Source organism: Corvus moneduloides, chromosome 6 (assembly GCF_009650955.1).
Source record: "Corvus moneduloides isolate bCorMon1 chromosome 6, bCorMon1.pri, whole genome shotgun sequence".
NCBI classification, from domain to species: Eukaryota; Metazoa; Chordata; class Aves; order Passeriformes; family Corvidae; genus Corvus; species Corvus moneduloides.
In genome coordinates this window covers 31,603,901-31,623,361 of record NC_045481.1, presented here as the reverse complement: position 1 = coordinate 31,623,361, position 19,461 = coordinate 31,603,901, and the positions used below count along the sequence as shown (strand labels likewise).

Below are 19,461 nucleotides of genomic sequence, written 5' to 3'. Positions count from 1 at the left end.
TGAGATTCTCTAATTCACACAATAATTTGAAAAATTTGAGGTTCCGTTAGTATCAAGCATCATTATTTCTTAGGGGATTTTCCCAGACAGATTATATGTCAAATAAATTTAACCCCAGAGATGTAACATGATCTTCTAACAGTTTGACTAAATTACAAGTTTTAAAGTAGACAGCCATCAAAGTAAGGAGAACAGGCAATCATGAATTCAGGAAATGTACATTGCCCCATAGTCAGCTAATGGCAACTTTAATAGGATGTGATGGATTTTTCTCCACCAGGAGAAAATACTGCCTGCATTTTTGCTTCAACAACCCACGCCAGCTGACTAATGGAGTTATATTTTTGTCTCGTATGAGGATGGTTACTTGCCCATCCTCTAGCAGTTGCAGAATGAAACATTAACAACAGCTGTGGGGTGAACAGAAAAGCTGCTCTATTTGGTAGCCAAGAACCAAAGTACAGGCCTTTCCTCTCAAACAGTGGAGCTCATTTTCTGTCACAGGGTGACGAAAAGACACAGCACAGAACAAAGCCACTTTTAGGGCCTGAAGTAGCTAACTGAAGGTAATTTTAAGGAGTAATAAATCTTCATGGGAAAAAAAAGTAAAGGACCCACAGAAATTAAAAATAGGGTACTAGGATAGATAAGAGCCCTTGGGATCTTAGAAGCTGTTGCTGAAATGAAATACTGGTGGATCCAGACAGGTTTCTTAAAACAACTCTTATCAAATACTATTAAATATAACTCTTTAGCTCAGCATACTAACAATCCTAATCGTAACAGACCAATCCCAAAGAAACACTCCTGCCATGCTACTGAATAATCAGCATATGCCTGCAACTAGAAACATCTTTTTATGCAAACACTTGGGCTTCAGTCCTGCAAAAATTTAAATATATCACTCTGAGTAGACCTACAGATCTCTGTGGAAGTCTGTAGAGTTTATCACACACATAAAAGCTAACACATATTTATAAGTCTTGCAGGATAATTGCTTTTGGCAGAATATAAATAACATTGCTCTAATGTGTTTCAGCATCATGGTCTCCTGCTTTAAGAGCCAGACATTCTGGTGAAGCCTGTCATTCTTGATATAAAGAGTGGCAGCTGCATAGCCCACAGAGACATTTAAGCTTCTCTTTGCATTTTCTTTAAAGTTTCAGAATAGTGTTTGGGCATTCTGTTAAAGTAGCAAGAAAGCTAACAAGTGAAGCTGATAAAAATTGCCTATAAATGCTTTCTTACTAGTGCCATGGATACCACTGGTAGGACTGGAAGCAATTCTTAGACAAACTATCTATAGCTTCCAACACTGCCAAACAGGACATCAATTCGTCTGTGGAGTTTACTAGGTATTTTTCCAGAACCCAATGCACTGGGCAACAGGGCAATAATTCAGTATGAGAAGCAGTTTTAATAAAGGACTCTAATGTTCACTGTACTATATACTTCAATGAAAAAGCTTAAAAATCTGCTACAAGAAGAGCTTTCAAACTGCAAGACAGCCATCTGAAAAAATTTTAGAAATTTAATGCCAGCAGTTTGCCTAATTGATTTTTAAATGCATACCTAAAACTAGGCCCTAGATTTCTCTCCTTGTCAGTCTTTTTTTTTTCTTTCAACATTGTCTTACTGTCTCCATTGCCTTTCATTCCAACTTCTAACAAGGATAGACAGGAGCAAAGAACAGTAGCTTCAGTTACCATCAATGCCATTGAGAATTAAAAGAATAGTATATATCACCTCCTGCAAGCCCCAGCTGGAACAGCAGACCTGTCTTGGCAGAAGGTCCAGCTCTAATTAGGAGAAAGGAATTAATATATTTTGTAGGTAGCCCTTACAGCAGCTTTACTTTTGTCCTTCCACGCTCCTGCCCTTATTTTCATTTGATGCCTTCATGTCTCTAATACCACTTTGAAAAAAGATTTTACAGCTGAGAAGTGTTGCATGCAACAAAACCAGCCCTGGTATAATTTAACTCTAGTCCAACAACACAAACAGCTATGAGGGGGTAAAAAAGTAATTTAAAACACTCAGCAGCTCTCTCAAACCCATATGAATTCATTTACAGTTGGTATTGCCTTGGCCCAAATAAGCAGTTAGAATTTCCTTGAATTCAATTGATTTCCATTAAGCATATTTTTTTTTTTGTGTACAAAAATGACAGACTACAGTTAAGTGGAACACACAGGTAAATTTTGAAGTCTACACCTAACTTTTAATCAAGAAATCCTTTGTTTGCACCTCAATCGTATTTAGCGTAAAGCAGCATCTTAAAAAAAAAACCAGACAAACCAAAACCACACAAAAACCCCAACAACAAAAAGCCAACAAAACAAACAAATAACAAACCCACCCAGTTTCCAAGTATTAATGAATGAGCCTTGACTGAATGGAGACTGAAGGAAAGTGACACAGGCAGTCTCCTCCCTACTTCATGAGGTCCTTGTTCAAGGCCAAAACCCAAGAGCACCAGCGCCTCCCAATCCCTTTCTCTACCTGCAAAAACACCACCTTAACATCAGAAAGCAAGCAGTTGACACTGACATGACCATAAATTCAATGTATTTCCTAACAAAACTGAATTGCTAAGTTCTTCCTTAGAACATCATGATTACTATTTTCCCTCATCACCTTATTCACATGGTTCTTGTGAGACAAATGGTTTCAAGAAAAGAAACACCCATTCAATACACAGATACTGAAATACTTCATTTAGATTAGACTAATTTCAAGTTCTACCATCAAGCATGAACAGTGAGTTATACCAAAAGATTAAAACTGCATAAGCTGGCATAGCAACTTCAGTTTGCTTGAACTTCTAAATGCCAGAAAACACAACACTTCAATTAAGAACAGATAAACCACCCAAACCTAAATTTCTGCTAAAGTCAAATGAAGTCCTACCAAACAACTACGTGGTAAAGTTCCCCACCAAAGAATCCAGAAAGAAATAATATCTTTCAGCTCAAAGCTCCTAATGAGGAAACAGATGCATATGGGATTTAACCAAGTTCCATAGCAAATGGAAAAGTCAGAGAAAGGATGTAAACAAGAATTTTTGCCAGATCCTTTATGACAACTCTTACATTTTTATGTAAAGCATGATCATCTTCAGGTAACAGCAGCATTAAGATGTTATGATAATAAAATATAGTACTAAATAATTATTCATTTGTGATGCTCTTGGAACACTGTCCAGATATTAATGGCATCTCTGAACATGTTCAATGTCTATTGAGTTTCTCAGACATTTTCAAAGGGACATTTCCAATCTACCAGAAAGGAGAAATGGTAGCTGACCCATCTGTAGTCTTCAAACAGTTCTGAAACATCATCTGCCTTGTCACAACTTCCCCAAACCATTTCAAACCACAGATCTGTTTTACCATTAAAAAGCAAACAAGTGAGCATTTAAGTTCAGTAGATTTTAAATAAATCTACTCCCACTCTCTCTCATTAACTGATTTCAACTGTAAATTTGCTTTAGTTGCTTTAAGAGGGGAATATTAACTACATAGAGTCAAAGTTATTTTGTGTGTCAAATATTTAGTGAAACTGGATTTGTCAGTGTCGATTAAATGCAGTGCATTAATGGAATTCTCTTTTATTTCTATTTTAAATGGCTTGTGTACTTATACAACTGCAGTTTATTCTGAACTTCAAGGTTAACAGAAAGGGTCTGAAAAAAACGCCAAACCCAAACAAAACCCTCAAATCTATCCTGAAGAGTTAAGTATTTCAAATTACATAGTCTATGAGAAACCTTTATAACAAACCCACCAGTAGCATATATGAGGTATATCATTGCAAATCTTCATACTGCTTGGGGGAGGGGGCATTTGCTTACATCTCTTAAAAACACCCATAGACTTATGAAGATCTATGACTGCCCTTTTCTGGGTAGTTTTACAAAGGAGCAACAACTTCGAGACCTGTCAGTGTGACAGGTAAATAATTTTGTGTATCTCAAGTAATATGATTAATACTGAATTCAACTTAACTCCTGTGGATTTTGGAACTTCACTTGGTAGCAGCCAAGACTGGGCAACTACAGTACAAGCCTAGTATTGGAATGAATAAAGCACACACACAACATTTTCCTTTGTGAAGAAAATGGTACATAATGGAGCTTGAGAGACTGAAGATTAATGAACCTAAGTTTTATCATCAGGAAAAAACAAACCTTAAAAAATGATGGACAGCAGGAATACATAAACGTCTCTACTTGCACTGCCAGATGCTAGAGCAATTTCTGATCATACTGTCGGAAGTTAAAGGCATACAAAAAATACCTGGCTATTTAAACTGGGAGAACTATCGATCTGAGCTTCTTGTGATCTACTGGAATATTGCATTTTTGCATTATTGCATGGAAGACCAAAAGATCTTCCTACTTTTTGACCAGCATTGTTATTGACAAAGCACAAATCCCAAAGACAAACAGGAGTACATCCTGACAAAATAATTTGCTGAATTAAAGTAAAAACTCATTGCAGAGGAAAGCAAGATCAGTCCTTTGGAGAACACAATTTTCCAGTGTAAATAAAGCTAACAGAAGTTATAGCCTACTGAAAACATGATACAACCAATTTTTTTTTGTTGTTAATGATAAAAGATTGAACAGCATCTTTCACTTCAGTTGTTAGGAATCAAATATACTGTTTTATTCTTTAGACAAAATAAGGGAAGCGAAGTAGTAACAACACTGAAAAAAGTCGCCTCTCACCAAATACACCCTAGATCATGGATATTAATGCTGTAACTGGGAAATGACAGTTATGTTTTCTCCACTGTAAAATACATAGGTATAACTGAAGAAATAAAAAATGCAAAAAACAAATAACTTCTACTGTAGGATACTGTAATTTCTGCACTACCTGACTGTAATTGCCTTTAACTTTAATTGTGACGCAATCTCAGAAAAGCTGACCAAAATCACTCTTGCCCTTGAGAAGTGTCACTTGATCCTTCCTCCTTTGCCATGTGAAATACAATTAGCATCTCTCTTGCAACTTCTCTACTGAAATGCTCTTTTCCTGAAGAACATGGCAGAGATAAGGCAGAAATATGCCTTATTTGGGATGCTAAGTTGATCCAAGCTCATGCTGAAAGAAACATGAGTATCTTTAACTAAAAGCTCTTACTTCATCCATTGAGCTTCAGTTGTGGGGCTCAAGCAGCATAGATTTGCCAAATGGTAGAAAAGCCAATCCTGTATCTGCCAAGAGCCGCTCAGGCCTAAAAAACCAGCTGAAATAACAGACTTGGTTAACTTATTTCCAGTTATTCCTCAAGTCTAATCCATGCATTTTGGTTGTGTTCAGAAAAGGAGCTATACATGTAACAGTAGTTCTACTTCAGGAAGATTTGTTTGCAAATATCAAAAAAGTTGAATTTTGTGTAGCAGAGAAGTGACTCAACATTGATTTTCAACATTTCTGTAATATCTTTTTCTTTCACTGCTGAAAAGGGGATGAACTTGTAGCCTGTGGGAAGCATTCTCTCCTTCTACAGCAAAGGAAACACATATTTTTATTTGGGTTATGTTTTTATTGTTCCAGAGTGGTAAAACACAAGCTTCTTGCTAGCATTGCTCAAGGGTAAAACCCCAGTATTAAGACCTGTAAGGATGCTCAGTGGACCAGTGAAACATCTCAAAGAGACACTAACCAGTGGCTCACTTTCCAGAGAAGCTTTTGAGGATAACCTCTATGAGAACACTAATACAGAGAAATACTCAGAAAAAAAGTACTTCCTAAAAATACTAAAAACCAAACCAAACCTATGAGGATGGCTGAAGGCCCACACAGCTCAAAACCAACACATTCAAAACATGGAAAAGATACATCACTTTCAGCAGTAACAAAACTATCAAATGAAAAACAAACAAAAAACCACAAAGAAACAAAACAAACAAAGTAATTAATGCAAAAAACCTACAGTTTTCAAAATGTACAGCAGGGAAGGAAAGAAGGGAGAACCTGAAAAAGCTCCTCTAATGAGCCAACTAAACTTACCAGTTTTCCCCTAGTTAACCACAACTTACTCCGGAACAAGGGAAATAAAAGGCTCCCCACAGGAAATTACACTATACTAAAGTACAGCACTCTAAATTCATGTGTTGTTCTGGAACAGCTTCCTTGAATAGACCTGTTCTTCAACCAGAATTCAGCTAACAGATGAAGAAGAGCTCATGTTTTCTACCTTGCTTCAGGGGAACGAATATGGATGTGTTCTCCTTGTGCAGGATTTGCAGGCAGCCATAACTGAGAAATGAAAGCTCATGAATTCATGCATCATCAGCCCAGGCAGTTCAAAGAAAAAGAAACCTGGGTTTGTGTCAGTGACAAACATACGTTTGCCAAGCATCTCTTTTACACTATGCAGAATACCCTAAGTATATGATGGAAGATACTTAAAAGTATGTGATCAGGTAAGACTACTTCAACTTCTGAAACCATTACCGAAACATCATCTTCGCCCCTCAGACAACCTGAAAACAAGAAAGCATGTAATCTCATAACAAGATTACCTCAGCCTGCCTGCAGCCAAGAGGCTGGGGTGCAGGTATGGTCACAGACTCAGTTTTCTGTGCCCCAGGCAGATGCTTAACTGATTTCTGCAAATCCTCCATTACCTAACATGGATTGTTAACATGCACGATTCTTCTGCATCACCATAGTAACAAAGCACGTACATTTTAAGGTGCATATGGGGGCTCTTCTAGAGGATGTGTCAAGTTGAATACACCTAAGACAATATAAGATATTTTAAGCTAGCCCCGTTCAGTACAAATACAGAAAGCATGAAAGTACTGTGCTAGAGATCATCATAAGATTGCTCAAGCAGTGGTTACACATCCATTAAAAAGTTTTCTGGAGACTGAAAAAAGTAGAAGGTGAAGCAAGATTCTGTCAAGATGCTCATGGGTCTTAATGCATTAAAACAACTGTGTAATTAACAATGGCCTGATTTACACACACTAACTTCTTTGGGAACCACCGAGCACAACATAGGAAAAGATTTTATGAACACAGTTTACCTACAAATTGCCCCACCCACCCCACCCAAAAAAGGAAAAAAGATCCAGATAGAAAACATATTTACTCATTAAGAAATGACAAGCAACTGACATTTTCATATCAATGAGAATGACAAGTACCTTGCACTTACAGGCCTGAACTATGATGCTATTCCTATAGGATACATGAGTTACACCACAGAAAAACCAGGCTTAATGGCAACCCATACATTAGATGCCTCCACAGCAAATAAGCCCATACATTGTCAACAGTCTCATGGCACTCTGTGACTTGCCACAATGTGATGTGTGTCTAGTGTGCATCTCATAACAGATGCCATTACTGCCTTAAAAGAACCAAACCAAAAGGAAATTCAACATAGAAAAGGTATTATTCCGTCAAATAAACTTCTCAAAAAACTAGAGAGAGCTTCCAAACTGGGGGGGGAGAACCCCCACCTTTCAGATAAGGATTAAGAAAATCACATTAGCCAAAAGAATATAAGAAACAGCACGCTACAAGTCTGGATGCAATTACAGCAATATTACCAACATTTGAAATACTCCCATAGTTGAAATCTGAAGATTAAAGACTAAAATCAGACCAAACTCAAGAAACAAATCAAACAAAAAAACCCTAACAAACCTGTCAGAATAGTGCTTTACTTTTCAGTAATAGTATTTATAGAGTTTTAACGCTTACTAAGATGCAGTCTTCAATTACACAGAATCACCTGTGCATGGTCAGAAGACACGATCCTCCTCTCTGGCACAGGAGGAGCAGTAAATGAGGCAAGGGGTTGAAAAAGAAGAAAATGGGCATTTCCTAATATTGAAGGTTTGAGAGCACAACCTAAGCAATCTGAGTACAATCCTGGATCTGTCTTACTACCAAAATCATCAAAATTCATACACCCTGGCCACATGGATTGTATTTGAGTAAAAAATCTCAGTTCTCAACCCCAACAATTCTCAAGCATTTAATTTTACAACTTTGCATTCCCTTGGCATGCTCATTATTTACAATTGGTACCAGCATCAATTTCTTCTTAAAAATCTTCCAGTTAGAGACAGCAATGCCAGAATTTGTTTGCATCGTAGTAGCACAGTCATACATCAGTAGCACAGATCAGTATCATTTGAATCACAAGCGGAACTTGTAAGGAGATAGTTAACTAGCCCCTGAAGAGGGCACAAACATACCTATCCTAAGTCTGTCCTACTACAAAATTTCCAAATTATTCTTGGTCCTAAAGCAAGCAAAGACCAGTGATTATCAACAATAACTAGTGCTTACAAACATATAGCTTTTTTACATAAGGTCAGCTCCATACATACATTAAAAAAACCCTCAGGATTTCCCATTTTAAATGTACAGGTCTCAGCTCTAAATCCTGAATTAGCTTCTTTACACCTTTAAAAAAATGTATTCCTGTTCAAGGTTCAACATGTATCAGCCTCAATCACAGGCCTCATATTAAGGCATGCTGTACTAGGATCCAGAATAAGCACACCACGCACAGAAAGAAATACCCAGGGCTCAGAATACTTTATCACATCTGAGAGGCTGAAAAGTTTCTAAGAAGCTACATAAAAATTCCTAAATCAGAGCAGGCACTGTACTCCCACCTTTCACTACCCTTACTTAATCCTTTCAAAAGGCTAAGGAGAGAGAAATCACTTCTGCCCTCAAGGTTTATACCACTTCACCAAAACAGTTCTGCACAATTTCTAAAGGAATAGAAACGCCTGGCAGGAATCCTCACTGACAGCTATATCTTACCAGTTCTGGGGAACTGGATGTTTTTCAGGGAAGACAGTCAGTCTCAGTAACAATTTTTAATAAAATTAACACTAGATTTCAGTAATTACTTGTTTCATTAATGAAATTCTTGATGCTTCTTGTTGGTACGCTTGTTTGTTGACAGCATTTGACTTTATTTATAACTGAAATAAATCAGTTTCATTTTTGCTTTGACAAACTTCAGTTTAGTGTCTCAACTAGCCAGCAGGAGTCCAAGAAAAAGGTTGATTGTCAACAGTTGTCAGGTCATCTTGGGGAAGGCCTATTCATTTATTACTGTTTTACTGGAGTTTTTTTAAAAAAAATCTCCAAAAACCCCAACTCTTCCATAGACTTTCATGACACCTGCTCTCACAAACCATTCCAGTAAAAAATTGGCTCACAAACCCATTCAAGCCAAGCACTTGGGCCACAGAATTCCTTCTGGAGTTCCAAATAGGTGAGTGTTAAACTTGCTATAACAGAATTAGACTTCCTTACCTAATCATGAACAACAGTAGTCAAGACACAGGAATGTATACATCTGGGGGGAGGGGGGGGGAGAAGAAGAAATACATGCTATACCATCTAATTTTTAAGATGGTTTAGATGTTTCAATGGTACACATTTGGTGAATTTTATTGCATAGTGTGCACATGAAAAATATTTCCTTCTGAATGGAAGCTTGGTATCAGGCAGCAGTGCAGAATGGAACACAGTAACTGATGAAGTTTCTATGGCCTGTTTTCCCTGTTTGAATTATTTACTGTCATATGACAGTGAGTTCTTACAGAAAAAAATGCTTGTGAGTGATCTCCTTTCACAGCTAGATTAACTTACCATCATTACATTGGGAAAAAATTAATAATAGTAATAATAGCAATAATAATAATAATATCATCATCATCTGTTTTCCCCACCTTAATTGGAGCATTGGGAGTTAGGGCCTGTATGTAGCAAGTGAATTGTTATTTAATCAGAACCACATTTACTAACAAATTCTAACACTCAGAGCACTTAAATGCAAATTTTTTGTCCCTTAGCATGTCTAAGAACTTGTAGGTTGCTTGGGTTTTTGTCTTTTTCATATGTAGGAGAAAATTATAATAAAGTAATGAATATAGACAAATTAATATATATATTTTAAACAAATTAATATTGCAGTTATCAGCATGAACATTACTATAAAGATAAGCATTAGAAGACTAGAAAACACATGCACTTGAAATGTCTGCTTGCTTTATATAAGTGAGTGCTGTTCAATACCACCGTAGTCTTATAGATTCCTATTACAATTTTCAGATGGGAGAGGTACTGTGCTTTTGTTAGTATGATATACCATAACATATTTTACCATATACAAAATGTTATCACTTTATGAATGAGAAAAACCACAGGGAATAGTGCCAGCCAACAGATTTTACTAGAGCATAGTCTAAGCATTAACCAAAAAAAAAAAGAAAAATCTTCACTTACCAAATACAAAAAAAGCAAGTACAACAGGAGCATGTATTGCTATTGTCTTAAGTTTAGAAATATATGCCAATAAAAAAGAGCATTCAGTCCTCTTCCATCAAAAAATAAGCATTGCTGAAGATGGGAGACACACCTAACAAATATTAGAACGTATAAAAAAAATGTTGCAAATGTGTTTACATCTTATTGAATTTAATTTGGAAACTTTGTAGCACATCAGCTGCCAATAATTAACTAGACACTTAACAGAAAGTGCTTTCAGAAAGAGGTACGGATATTTTCAAGGAAGAAGAGAAGAACAAATTTTGTATCTTTAGGGACCATTAAATTTCTGTTTGCAATCAGTTCCAGCCATTCAATAACTGTGCAAACTGTGCTAGTTAAAATTTACTTGCTTAAGTGTCGTTGCACACTAGAACAGAAAGGAAAACGAGAGATTTCCTTCTTAAACAGGCATAAAGAAATTGGGATCCTGAACAATATGGCAACTTCCGACATCTTTCAAATTCCTTTAAGTAACTGCAACATGTTCTGAGGAAGAAGCATAGAAGGGAGAAAGCAAACATTTAAACATCTGAATGGCAGCATTTAAGCCATACACTGTACGTCCTCTTTTTGAATCAAGGGAGTAACAACCAAAAAAGACAAAATTATTTCCTTTGTCTCCTTTTTAAACTTGTGTCAATACTCTGAAAAGTATTTTTTTTTTTTTATTTCTGGTGTTTGTCATAATCCCAGTAAGTTATCACCTGTACACACAGTTTCTCCAGATATACAGAAGAATGGGTAAATGACAAACAAAACTGCCAGCGTTTACCCCCAAACGCATCAGGATAGCCCTCAGCTTTAATCCTGTGACTTCTGATCCTGTCAGGATATATTCTTTTCAAGAAACAACTTTACTTTTAAATGTCACGCTGATGTCCTCACTGTCACTTTAAGGCATCAAGAGCATTAAATTTTAAATGAACAAACAAGGGAAACACTCGGCATTCTTGAATTCAAATATTATTGCTGGCTCCAGTTATGCTGAAACATCCAAAAGCATTTTTCTGCAATATCACAGTAATCAAGGACTGTTGCTAGGGTGAACCTTTTTTTAAAAGAAAGAAGTAAAAATAACCACCCCCCCCAACTGACTCTCAGATTATGTAACATGCAAATTCAGTTTCACCTTCAAAATAGTGTCACACAATATAAAGCCAAACAGACAGCAAGAATTCGTTCATAAGACTGGAAAAGCCTCCCAAGGACTCTATAAGGAACCATGCCCTCAGATGAAAATATATCAGAATTGCAATGATTTAATATAATCAATTGGGTTAGAAGATCCTTTCCTTAAAAAAAAAAAAAAAAATTATTAAGAATTTCAGTGTCTATATATGCCCTAAACAGCAGAAAGAAAATTAGCCTGCTGAAAAGTGTTAAAATCCTCCCAGAACTAATAAGCCCAAACTAATTGGCATTACTTTCTGTGATACAATTTCACATTCATCTTTCAGTATCTGGGCTTGTAAGACAAATTCAATACAATTCTGAAGCACAAATGAAGTACAAACAGTATTTTCATATATATTGAAGGAAGACATGAATAAATACCTTATTTGAAAATTTAGTTCACCTTAACTTTTTCAAATCAACACTTCAGGATGTTTATAGCATCATAACCTAAGGCTCTTAAGCAAACAGCATTAGAATATGTTGTGTTTAATTTACAATCTCTTTAATTAAATTATCTAGGAAAATGAGTATATTTATGTGGTAAAACAATCAGCATGTGACAGTCTGAACCTGTAAAAATACAATATGTAAAAGCAACTCTGAATATGATTCAAGAGCAGTAGCATTCCCTGAAATAAAAAGCAGCCACCTGCAATACAGATGAAAGTAAACAAGCCAGTAAAGCAGTGCTCCTACTTTTCGATTGCAGCAACTCAGACTCCATCTTAAGCCTGTCATCATTCATCCCTACTGAATGAGGACTACAGAGCACAACAACTATTCTGTTTTACCTAACAATGAAATTCAGTCGCATTTCTAGACAGCAATAAAAACCTGTCACCAAAACAGGAATTTGGTACAGTGCTCACTGACATGTCTCCTTTAACATTATTATGTTACGTTGCATGAGTAGCAAATTGACCCGTGAGTCCAAAAATCCTACAAATTCCTTCATTTAAAAACTGATACTTTTTGTGAATATATTGTGTTGATGCTGACCACCCTGACTGCAAAACATCACTGAGGGAGAAAACGAATAAAATTATCCGGAGGTATAGAAATACTTTCATTTAACTAATACCTAACACCTAACCGACAAATACAATAATATCATTACAATAGCAATGTAAAAATTACCAATGAAGACTCATCTGTAGTAATCAGAATTTTATAAGGCTGCCTTCCATATGTTCATGATCAAGAAGAAACCTAGTAGTCCTTAATGTAGCTTCTTAATTAATCTTTCCCACCATCACTAAGAATTTATTATTAACTGAGGTCAAACTCTAGACACCACAAATATTTATATCTTACTCTGTAAAATGAAGTTTTATAAACAAAAACTAACACTCAATTACCAGAATATACCTGGTAGCCACAATGACACAAAATGCATTGCAGAATACCCGTATTCACTCTTATATGCTGAAAGGTCTGTTAATGTACTCAAGGCCATTGATGTCATCAATTCTACTGATAAAATTACGCATGGTGAACTTTAAATATACGATGAATTTCAGTTTGTACATCTGTCCGATTTTCACAAACGGTTTATATGGCATTTCACTCATATATCCCAACCATTTAAAGTGACATGCTTGTGCTATGTGCAAAAGCAACCAGAGAGAAATGATGACTCTGGCCATGCCGAAAATGCTGTCAACAAAAGCAAAGCAACTGAGAAACATTTTTCTTATTTTTCTCCTGATATTTTAATAACTGAAGTTAAAAAAAACCAACAAAAAACCCAATCTATTCTTTAAGAAAAAGCATTGTTTATAGTGCTTTGTAAAGGTATTTATATAAGAACACATTTAGTTCTATGGCACCACTGAACAAACTCAAAGCAAATACTGTATGCGAGCTTTCCTTTCTCATATTAAGTAAAGATTAGTAATATTTCAGGTATTCTCTTAGGCTGCACTAACAACAAGCCTCCTCCACTTCATGAATGTATAATTAAGGATCACCTCAATGCAATTTGTTAAGATAATGAAAAAGTGTACTCGTGAGCAATGAACATCACAATTTTAACACTGGCAACCACAAAACAGTTACATCAAACAAATACATTGTCTGCTCCAGGGATCCTTCATCAGTAAATTTCACCGTGGGGTTTTTTAATTTTCAGTATATTTAAAATCAAAGATAATACATTGACCTCTAAACAATTTATGCCATATTAAAAACATTTCCAGTATTCTGATATTTCAGAATAGGCATAGGTTAAGGAGAAACTATGATTGCTAATCTGCTGTAAAATTCTCAAAGTAAACAGACAAAAATGAACCGCAATGTTGATTTCTATCAATTTAGTTGCCTTCACTGTCACCTGTATTTTACAACAGGCAACATTTTCAGATGCCTTATTAGGTATGACTGACTTCCTTCTGCACCATGTTGATCTCTTGCAGATGTAAGGCTGTATTGTTCAATGAAATGTAAATTACTCCAAATGGATTAAAACACTGTCTTGAAAATGCGTTCATAATAATGAATTTGATTTTTAGTATTCTATTTTTGAGTCAGTATTTCTGGAGGAGAAAAATATTTCAACGTTTTCTGAATAAAACTCTTCCTTGTTTAAATGTAAGATGGTACAGTGAGAAGGTACTTCTGAATTAATGCTCCTCTATAGGAAAAAGACAAACATAAACCATAAAAATAAGCCTTTCTCGTCCCTCCACATCCCCCTTTACAGTGACTTCCCATGCTCGCAGCCATAAGCCCTCTTTCTGCTGCCCTCTCCGATAAACCTGCCGGCCTGGCTGCCTCTCCCTTCCCATGCAGGTCTGATCTGCGAGGCTGCTGAATGCAGACACTGTACTGCACTGTGAATGGACAGCCAGGTATTTTATGAATGGAGCGGATCACGTGCTCCCAGCACCTCCCAGAGCTGATATTTCCCACATAACTGTGTCAACAAGCAGCGAACAGCACATATTAATACAGCAGGTCCTGGAGACCTTCCGCCGCCGGCCGCGGGCCGCAGGCCGGCCCTCGGCCCGAGAGCAGCCGCTCCGGGTGCTCCGCAGGGCAGGTTCCGCTACAGGTCAGCGGTGGTGACAGCAATTCTTTTTCCGTAATTTTTTTTTTATGAATGGAGATTGTGGTATGCAAATGAGAGCGATTCACAAAAAAAGGAAACATGGCGGCGGCGGCGGCCCCGGCTCCCGGCCCCGCGGGCGCCGCGGCGGCTCCCCCCGGCCCGGCTCCCCCCGGCCCGCTCAGCGCCGCGGGCGGCAGCGCCCGAGCCCCGCGTCCCGCTGGGCTCCGCTCCCCACGGGGCCCGGCCGGCGCCGCTCCCCGGGGACCCGAACGCCGCGTTTGGGGAGCGCACGGGAAGGTGCGCAGGCTTTGCTCGGAAGACGGCAGAGAAATGGGAAATCCATCCTTCCTGCCGGAGGAGCCCCGTCCGCACCCTGCCTGTCAGCTTGGCTGGTCCCCGGCCGCTCACCGCTACCTACAGATACAATGGGCGCAGCGCTCCCTCCCCACCGCCATGGCCGCGGCCGTCACCGCATCATTCATAAAATCAGCCCGAGCAAACACCGACATCGCAAATCGTAACGCTACGGCTTGGAGACCGCAGCAATCAACTTTAAACTTCCCGATCACAGGAAAAGTTTCAAAATACTTTATATTCCTTTTCCAATGCCATAAAGAACTCAGATGTTTTCTGACAAATATTTATCGCTTCCGACCCAAATGTATTTCAAAGACTGATTACATGCAGGGGAATACAGCCGCACACACACACAATCTCCTCTGGATTTCCTCCAAACCAGTCACAGTAAAAATATTAAGAGATCCTTGAACTATCCCTTTCCTCTCTGGGGGGGTGGGGAGGGGGAAGGGAAGGGGGAAAAAGTCTCAAGTGCTCATTTAAAGAAATTAAAAAAAAAAAAAAAGTGGGGGGGGAAAGGGCTTTAGGGTAGGTTTAAGCTGTATTTACACTGACTGACTCATCCAATTAAAATTCAGGAGCAGTTTCCTGCAGGATGAAGCTCCCACACACTACTTTCCATGTGAAATATCTACAAGTAATGGGATATTATCAGAGGTAGTACGTGCCGATACCTCTCTGGGCATTTCAGACCCATCCTCCCCCTCCAAGACACCAGACACCATCGTTACCTGCACCGTTTTCTACCGGGCTCTAACTAAACCAAGCTTTTCCGGCCGGCGGCTCGTAGCCCTTCCAAACCAAGCTCCTTCACAAAGAGGGAGCTTCTGGGCTTCCATGTACGCGAGCAGAAATGCGCAGTCCGCGCAGGGGGAGGACAGCACACGTACGTGCGCGGGCAAAGGCCCCGCGGGGCGCGGAGCCGAAGGGACGCCTCGAGCCCCATCCCCATTCCGATCCCGGAGCGGAGGGGAGGGGGAGCACCGCCACTTACTCGTTAGAAGTCGCCGTCTCTTCGCTCATTTTCTCCTCACCACGATCCGACAGGCACACGGAGCAGCACCGACGCAGCCAGGGCGCAGCCAGAACTCACCAGAAACTTCACCATTGTTACCCCCCCCGGTCTGCCGCCCCCGGCCAGGGCACGGGCGATGCGGTGAGTGAGGGAGCGATGGGGGGAAAGGGGGAGGAGAGCGGTCTTTATCCTGGAAACCTGAAATCCTGTTGTCCGGCGGTGCAGCGTATTTCCCCTGTCTTTGGAGATGATGATGATGGTGGTGGTGGTGAAGGTAGTGGTGCAAACAGAAGCAACAACCACGGATCTTCTGCTCTTGAGCTGCTCCCAGTTAAAGGGGGACAGAGTTGTGGAGACAAGGGATGGCTCCCCGCCGCAAAAAGCTGCACCGCACCGTCCTCCCGCTGCAGCTCATCTCCCGCTGCAGCCGCCTTCGCTGCTGCCCTCCTCCTCCTCCTCCTTCTCCTCCTCCTCCTCCCGCTGCTGCTCGGCCGCCTCCCTCCCTACCCGCCCGCCTCCCGCGCACAGCCGGGGCAGGCGGCGGCAGAAATTCCTCCAGACACCGGAGCCGCCACAGGCCGGGGCCGGCGGGGAGGGAAGGGGAAAAGGGGGGCAGAGAGGCTCGGCGAGGATCTCCCACCCCCTCCAAAGCGACGCCGAGCACTGCGGAGGGAGGACGCGCCGGCCCCAAGGAGAAGGCTGGCGACGGGGGGAGGGAGGCGTTTTAAACCAGCCTGGGGGTGGGAAGGGGGGGGACGGCGGAGAGCGAGGATGCGTCACGGCTGTTTGTGTGAGGAGAGGCGCGGGGAGGGAGGGGGAGCGGAGCTGCCAGGGCGAGAGAGGAGCCCTCGGCTGCAGGACGAGGGGGAGAGGAGGGAGAAAGCCCGCAGGGAAGTTCAGCGGCGGCGCTTCCTCCCCGGCAGCAACTCCATTAGCGGCCGCTGCCGCCGCCTCGGCTCCTCGCGGCCGCCCCCGCCTCCTCCTAACAGGAAAACTGGGCGGAAGCGTTGACTTCAGGCTCCTTCCGCCGCCACAGCTTGATCCAAAATAACCACGGGGGAAAGGGAGGCGGGAGAGGAGGGAAGAGCGAGGAGAGGAAAGTAATCCCCTTGACCCGCGCCCGCTACCGGACGGCCTCGCGCCACCACCCTCCCAGCGGCGCCCGGCGCTGCCCGACGCTCGAGTTTCCTGAAAGTAGTTCCCTCCCCCTGGCGCTGCCTCACGCGCTTCCCGGGGAGCCGCCGCCGCACACGCACGCACGGTGCCGCGGAGGGATACGCGGGCTGCCCGCGGCCGCGCTCCTTCCTGCTCCGAAGGCGCGGGGCCGCCGCTCCCGGGCCCCGGCGCGCCGGGCGCTTCCTGCTCGGAGCGGGGCCGCGCAGACCCCCGGGGCCGCCGCCGCGGGCCGGGGAGGGCGTCCTGGGAGTGGTGGGAGGAAATGGCCCGCCGGTGGCGAAGGGCCCAGCTCGGTCGCCTGCAGCGGCTAGGGGCTCGGGGCGGGCGCGACTGAGCGCCGGAGTCTCCGCCTGCGGGCTGGGCTCTCACGCTTTGCTACTTTTTTGAGCCGAAGTGAACGTAGCCGGGAAAGTGCAGCTGTCTCTGGGGACCGCGGGGGCTGGTGAGGCGGGACCCCCTGCCCGATAGCTGCTACGGGTGGCTGCTCCCGGAGCGCCCGCCCTCAGCCCCCGGGTCCCGCTGGAACGCGGCGTGGAGCGGCTGCACTGGCGAGCCGAGCCGAGCGGGCACGGCAGCGCGGGGCTGCGCCGCTTCGAGCGGTGCCCTGTGAGGCTGTACCGGTGTGCTCTCCGAAGACGAGGAAAAGCGGGGCCCTTTTTGTAATTATTTCCGTAACTCCCTAACTGCGGTTCTAAGGGGGTGACGGCACGGGAGGGTGTGTGTAAACTTGAGTTGTCCGCTTTTCTAAATGCACACTGAAATGGAAGCATTTGTAGTTGATTTAGGTAAAGCAGTGAAACCAAGAAGCAGAGCAACCAAATCCCTTTTCAGGAACTTAGATGGTAAATGTGCTGCTTGATACGACGAAAAAGTGGAGCAGAGCTGCAAACCCGGAGGACTCAAAAATCATGAGTCAGACCGTCAAGTAAATTAGGTTATAATAAAAGATTATACTGTGGTTTTGTCTGTCGGTTGGATTTTTATTTCTTCCTTCTTAGTCTTTGTATGCATGCTTGCCAACTGATATATTTTATTGTCCAAACTTCATGGAGAACCCAAAACATAGTGGTGCTATGGTAAGACATCACTTTCCCAATGCACATTCCATTGTCCCAGGCTTCCTGTGTTCTTCCTCACTTTTTCACAGCTGCTCTCTAAGAACCTTCTCTGTCAATTTTAATCCCATTTCATTTTTCCCTGTAACTCGAGATTTTTTTCCCCAGCTCTGGTGGTACCATAGGAGTGGCAATGAGCTGTTCTCTCATTCTGTTTGAAAAAGATGGGGCAAGCTCCCCTGGCAATAATAACGTGTCTGATTCCCACACTACTGTTGATTGACTTTTTTCCAAGGAAGGGAGAGACAGGGACATGGGAAATCAGGAGAAGGAGTTTTCACCATTTCAAGGGAATCTGAAGTGCCTCACATCACTGAAGGCCAGACTATAAACTTGCATCATCTGTGTGAATGCACAGAAGCAGGGCAGTATTGCATTTGTGAAGGGTATTTGTTAAGAAAATTGTCCCTTTTCACTAAGCACATACCGTTTTAGTCAGATTTTTATTTTGTGGAGTGGTTACTTAGAGCATTTTTATCTTACCTAGAAGGCAAGGAAAGACATGTTTCATTTCTAGATAGTTTATGTTGCAACATTCCCATGGATTGAAATTCCATGTTTCTGTAAAAGGGTTCTACCATGAACTTAACGGTACAGTTACAGTAAACTGCCATCATGCTTTCTCTGATAAAAACACTAACACGTTACAAGCAGCACACATCTCAAACCTGCAGTATTAAAGTTTGCCTCTTTATCTAGGAGGCTTTAGGGGGAAAATTTGTTGGGGTCCCTCCCCCGCCGTGTAGCCCTGGGAGAGGGGCCCTGAGGGCACAGACACGGGGTTTCCCTGCCCCTGCTCAGCCTCGTTCCCATCGGTTGGTTTGTGTTCCCTGCGCGGGCAGAAGGACCCTTGGTCCCGTGACTGGGACAGTTCCTTGGCAGAGCTCTGGCCATGCGGCTGGAGAAATAAACATCTCTGAAACATCTAGCAAGAATCTGTCTGTCCATATATATTTCCTTTCCACGGGACTCCTGGTTTGATATATGCGTGTTGCAGGATCCCCACTGCAACAAATGGTGGAGAATTGAGAGCAGAACGATCCCCGATCCCTAAGCGACTGATTTGTGTGAGTAAACCCTGGAAACTTTGGATTCCTCTTCTTGGTTTTGCTTTGCTATTCCATATCTAAACTATGGAGGAACAGTGGGAAGACTCTTGGCTCTCCGAGCCGCATATGGACATTTATCTTAAACTTAAAATGATTCTTGAACAACGATTTGTAAATTTTAGCTTGATTCAAG

General features: G+C 41.7%; 1 protein-coding gene across 3 annotated transcripts in view; it reads right to left on the bottom strand.

The window, feature by feature from the left end:
- The window catches only part of SPRED1 (sprouty related EVH1 domain containing 1), a 61,465-nt gene extending 45,475 nt beyond the window's left edge, over positions 1–15,990 (bottom strand). For 2 of the 3 annotated variants that reach the window (XM_032111249.1, XM_032111248.1), the window contains exon 1: positions 15,908–15,986. Coding sequence is in view for 1 of the 3 variants with exons in the window: in XM_032111247.1 (XP_031967138.1) it covers positions 15,908–15,936 (29 nt within the window). In the remaining 2 variants the exon portion in view is untranslated. Of the gene's footprint in view, positions 1–15,907 lie in introns of all 3 variants that reach the window. The other variant, XM_032111247.1, reaches the window with a different exon arrangement.
- Positions 15,991–19,461: the final 3,471 nt, after the last annotated feature.